This window comes from Setaria italica, chromosome IX (assembly GCF_000263155.2).
Source record: "Setaria italica strain Yugu1 chromosome IX, Setaria_italica_v2.0, whole genome shotgun sequence".
Classification (NCBI taxonomy): domain Eukaryota; kingdom Viridiplantae; phylum Streptophyta; class Magnoliopsida; order Poales; family Poaceae; genus Setaria; species Setaria italica.
The window spans coordinates 18,168,083-18,173,635 of NC_028458.1; the positions used below are offsets into that span (position 1 = coordinate 18,168,083).

At 50.6% G+C, this 5,553-nt stretch overlaps 1 protein-coding gene across 1 annotated transcript; it reads right to left on the reverse strand.

The window, feature by feature from the left end:
- Nucleotides 1–400: 400 nt before the first annotated feature.
- On the reverse strand, nucleotides 401–1,239 carry LOC105915131. The gene is made up of 2 exons (XM_012848993.1): nucleotides 988–1,239; nucleotides 401–898 (listed from the first exon to the last, which is right to left on the reverse strand). Exons 1-2 carry the CDS (start codon nucleotides 1,237–1,239, stop codon nucleotides 401–403), a joined length of 750 nt encoding a protein of 249 aa, XP_012704447.1.
- Nucleotides 1,240–5,553: the final 4,314 nt, after the last annotated feature.

The window sequence follows — 5,553 nt, forward strand, 5'->3', positions numbered from 1 at the left end:
CCTCTCCACCTTACTTCAGGTGCACCAGAATAAAACTAATCCTCCTCCTAGTTCGTCTGCCGAGGGCCTCCAATGAGCTAACCAACTTCCTGTCAAAGGACATAGACAACAGACATCAAAATTCCAAATCACTAATAAGGCAAGTGTTCTGACACAAGTTAAAAAAAATTACTGATGAACTACTGATCATGGATGATATTAAACTTGAAAGAAATTTAACTTGCACTACAACGCAATGTTCAAGGAACAGGACATGTTACATAAGCAAACATTATTGTTTCAACCCATAAGCAAACATTATTGTTTCAACCCATTAGTACACATCACTAGAATAAAATAAAGTTATGCCACAATCACTCTACTTGTTCAACATGTCCCAGTTGAATTGTATCCAATTCAGTCAGCCCTCTTTCATTTTCATCTTCGTGAAGGACCTCCGATAACCCGGGTTCCTAGTACATAAATAAAGTGTCTGGCAGTAAAGCGGAGACCCCTCCTGTAGACCATCTTCTTCTATAAGCTGCATTGCATGGTCCATTTCCTCCTGTTCACGGTCAGCACATTTCTGACTCCTGTTTGCCACAGTTTCGGAAATATCTCTGAAGTAGTCCTCCAAGCTGTCACTTTTCTTTTTCGGAGGACTGTCAACAGAGATTTCCTGGGACGACCGTTTGGACAAGTTATGAGCACTACTAGCACGCATGGGGTCCTGGTACAAGTCTGCTGCATTGCCCTCAGTCCCCACGCTAGGTGTCGCCTCACGAATACCTCCGGCCGTTAGCAAGGTGCCCCTGTCTTGGGGGTCACAGCCATACAACTCATACAATTCATCGATGAACGGTGGAGGCTTAACAAAACTCGACTGGGAACTTGGCTGGGCAGCACCACCACTGGTTTCCTGCAATGATGAACAATACATGTCAGTACCAAAAATATGTTGCTACAAATAAGATGAGGAATAACTTATGGGACTATCATAGGACGTACCACTTCTTCGTCTTCCCAAAAGGTGGGATCAGCAGCAACACCACCAGATTGGATTTGCAAGTCCCTCCAGCTCACGAATGTTCTCCGCAGGGCGTTGAGCTTGTTCTGCAGCTGCTTGCTACCCAAATTCATCCCAGTCTGTTGGTTGAAGCTGCGGTACACGTTCTTCCATCCCAACTTAGTGATGCATCTGTTGCTCCAATTGAATTGGTTCTTCTGAGCAATGCACAAGTCCAGCAAAGTTTTCGTCATGCCCTCATCCCAGTTGGCACGATTATGATTCATCTGAGTACACAGGAGCTGCAATTATATTGCACCGAAGTACGGATAACCAGGAAGCATACAAGTACACAATCTCAGCATCAGTGGATATGTTACTTGCCTTAGCAATTGTCTTGGCACGTTTGTGGTGAAAATTGTACGGACAGACCGGTGGGGGAGAGCATGACGAAGTGGATGACGATGCCAGTGTGGGCACTGTTGCTAGTTTCTCGTGGTTGGGCTGCTACTAGGCTTGTAGCAGTCGCCTGGAAAGGTGAAAAAACCAAATACAGGCACATCACTTCAGTTCACTGTGTTGTAGAAAAGTTTGGGAGTTTAAGCTGAATAACATGCTGGAAGCACAATGCACACAAGTGATACCATCATGACCATGGACAGAACCAGGTAAACATAGATTACATGCTCATGGTCTCTAGTATGATCAAACATGTCATGTATGTCTGTGTGTCATGGTAACGCAGCTATGAGGTCATACATGTATGGCAAATTTGTAGTAGTTCAACAGCAAAGTACAAAAATGGAGCATGTGCACCCAAGTAGCAACAGCAAGCTAAAAATTTGTAATGCTAATGCACAGAACATGCAAGCATTAGAACACAAACTTCATAATCACAGGCAGTTCGACAGGGCAGTTCATAAAAATTTGTAATGGTAATGGCACTTGATCAACCGCGTTAGGCGTACCTGGGTGACCACCTGCACCTGATCCCGGCTGCCGTGCTGGCCGACGACCTTGCTCCCTGGCGGCGTCGTTCACCCCCGGTGCGGCGGCGCTGCGGTGGGTCGGAATAGCCCGCCGCCGGCGAAGAAGAGTCCTCCCGTGCTCCGGTGATTATAGCCCTCCTGCCACTCCGGAGATTTGGGAGCGACGGCGGCGGAGCGCGGTCGAGGGGGCGGGAGTGGGGGAGATTTGGGAGCGACGGCGGCGGGGAGCGGGCGAGATCTGGGAGCGTGGGCGCCGGAGAGCGGGCGACAACGCGGGAGCACCGGCGGCGAGAGCGGGCGAGCGGCGGCAGCGACGGCGGCAGGGAGCGGGCGACAGCACGGCGGCGTCGGAGAGCGGGCTAGATCTGGGACCGACGGCGGTGGAGAGCGGGCGAGCGGCGGGAGCCGCCGCGGCGGATCGGGGGCGAGAGGTAGCGACCGGGCGAGAGGGAGGCGAATGGATAAGGACGCCAGACGATAGTAGCACAAATGAGCCTCTTCGCGTCGGTGCCATCAGCCGCTCGAACAGCTTGAAGCAGCGCACCGAACGGCTGGGCTGAAAAGCCCAGCCAGAAAAAGTCCAGCCGAAGCTTTTCAGCGCTACCAAACGGGCTGTCAGGATGTTGCTTGAGTAAATAGTTTACTTGGGAGTACAAGAGTAGAATCAACCTTAGAGCTTGTTTCTAATCTGGTCCATGCGTATATTCCATGTTACATGGTGATATCGGTTGTTCATTTTGGAGCAGTTCTGTTTTTTTACTCTTCTATGAGGGTTTACTCTATGATATTACCGTAAGTACCATAAGGTCTGAATGTTCCAAGTTCCAACCATTTAGTCCACCTCTAATGCATACACTTCTATGAGCAAATTCGTTTTATGTGCTTACCTTTTCACTTAATGGTATAATGGCTTTTATGTACTCCCAATTCAAAAATTGAGTCCTGTAATGGTACAATTACTTTATTTTGTTTATCCCTCCTTTGGCTTCTGTGATGAGAATGGACAAAAAAGATAAATTAAGGAGAACAGAACATATTATAAAAAATATCTTAATTGGTCATGGCTAGCCTTTCTGAATTCAAAATATATCCCATATTGCTTGATAATGGGTCCTTACTATTTGGGTCATCTTTTGGAAGCATATGTTATCTTTACCGTAGCGTTAGCACGGGCATTACACTAGTCAACTTATAACAGGTGTGATGTGGTACTAAAAAATTTACAATTGAAATACATTTAGATTGATAATCAATTTAATTTATTTATGAAAATCTAGGGTGTAAATCTAAGTGGATTTTAGTTAGAAAAAGGGTTAAACATACATTTATCAAATTAATATTAAATTTAATTTTCAAAAGTGAGAACGTCACTAAACAATGCTGCTAAACGATAGCTGACGCTAACGAAGATTAACGCAACAAAAACGAACTAAAAACGAACTAAAACGGAGCTACAACGATACAACGCAAAAGGTATAACGTTTTAAAGAAATCAGGGGCCTAAACGTAATTAACCGAAACTTATGAGAGTACAGCTCGCGAAAACAGGGTTCTGTAGGGATTTATGTGCAAAGCCGCAGGGGTCAGACTGGTTTGCAAAAGGCGGGATCTTTCTAGGGGCTTCTGCACAAAACGGCCATCACAGAGATGATGGTGGATAGGATTTCCGGGTTCTATAGGGGCTGTTTACAAAACATGCGGCTGAGTGGGCCTTTCGCTGACTTGGACGCCTGGTGCACGCCGCATGGCTGTTTCGGCTGACGTGGTGCTGATCGCGCTCGCGGACTCATGAACCATGCTGACTGGCCGGTTCATGGGACCATGGTGGACCGGTAACAGGCGGGGTGAAGGGGTACACCGGGATTAAATCTCGGCGGCCCACTGGCGATCTAACGGCTGGGAAGGGCCGCTCCTATGTGGTCGCCGATGGGCAGAAGAACGCGGCGGCAGCTCGCCGGAGTTGAGGCGTGTGCGCGCTACAGGCAACCATTTTCGACGTGGTTTGGACGGGGAGGGAGAGGGAAACGGGGCGCTTCTCTCCAAGGTGTTCTAGGCGCCGATTTCACGGTGTGGAGGATGCTCGACGGCGCGAGGCGGACGTGGTGGCGGGCGCGTGCGGAGGACGACGTCGGGGCCTCCGGTTCATGCGTCGGGGGCGTCGGGGTCTTCTTCAAGGAACACTGCGCGTGAAAGGAAACAGGAAGGATGATGAGGGACGGCTCGGTCGTGGAGGAAACGATGGCGGCGGAGCTCCTTACCTCGGTGGGTCTCCGCTCCGCTTCGCCGGCGACAAGGGCAGGCAGGGGGTGGCGTTTGGTTGAGAGGAAAAAGAGGCGTGATAGGCTCGGTCTCACGGCTTTATAGGCGAAGGAAAGCTCTGGAGGGGAGGGGAGGGGAGGGGAATCGGAGGGCGGTCTCCACGGCCGTGATTGCCGCGGGCGGAGGTCGTGCCTGGCTGCCTGCCGTTTGCGGTCGAGGAAAGGACGGGGACGGGATTGCGGCCTAGGGGGGAGGAAGAGGCGAGGGCAGGGTGGGCCTGCGTTGCGGGAATCGCGGCGGGGGTGAGCGGATTTCGAATCCTCGCCGCGGTTTTGCACAGGCGGCGGCGGAGCATAGGAAGGTGGGAGAAAGGAAGTGGAAGGTGGAAGAAAGACGGGCGGGATTGCGGGCCATTCTGGGCCGACGGCCTGGTTGGAAGTCTTGCGGCCTGAGGAAGGGAAAGGGAGAGGCAGGAGGCGCTGGGCTGGTTTTGTGCTCGGCCCGTTAGAGAGAGGCAGGTGGGAGAGAAGCTGGGCTGGATTTGGCCCATCTCGGCTGGTTGCTCGGTCTAAAAAGAAAAGGAAGGAGAAGAAAGGAAGTTTGGGCCCGATGTTTGAAGAGGTTTCGGCCCAACTCAAGATTTGAGACTTGGGAGGTTTTCAGGTGTTTTTAATACTAGTTTTAAACTAATACGAAACCTATTCGAGTCCTAATCGAATTTGAAACTCAAAACTCGTTTTTTTCCAGCATGCAATGCAGCAAACACCTATTATAACCTATGATGGAGTTGGCCATCATGCCAGGGACCACCTATGTGTCGTGCTTGTTCCAATGCTCGATGGGGAAGTCCTCTCGTGCTACAAGTAGCAGGAGTGCTCAAAGTGGAAGTGCATGACGATCTCATTGGGGCGGTCGAAGTGCGATGTGAGCTCCATCCAGGTCATGGCGATTCTCACCTTTGACGGCAGCATCACACGCACACGCTTCCTGGAAGGAGAAGACAACTATCCTGGTCCAGTGGAGGTGGGGATGATGCGATTGAAGATCCCACGCGGGATGGAATTGAGGACATTGCCGAGGTCGGACGCCGGAGGGTCGAAGAAGGAGAAGGCATAGTTGTCGAATGGAGCCTAGTCGACCGGCGACATGAAGACTTCTTTGTAGTCCGGGCAAAAAGGCTCTAGATCTCCCCCGATCAAGAGGTAGGGAGAGGTCCATAGCAGCAAGAGGCTACTGCAGCGTCAATCGCATTAACTGCGACGAGATGAGGCGGAGAGGCCGTGCTCAAGGCCATGATGGGCAAAACTGTTAAGCTGGCGT

What these genes read in the sequence shown, in the direction of transcription:
- LOC105915131 (XM_012848993.1), bottom strand. Translation starts at nt 1,239, where the DNA reads ATGACGAAAACTTTGCTGGACTTGTGCATTGCTCAGAAGAACCAATTC. An exon ending in TTTGGGAAGACGAAGAAGTG is followed by an intron (nt 899 to 987) that starts GTACGTCCTATG and finishes TCATCATTGCAG; the next exon opens with GAAACCAGTGGTGGTGCTGC.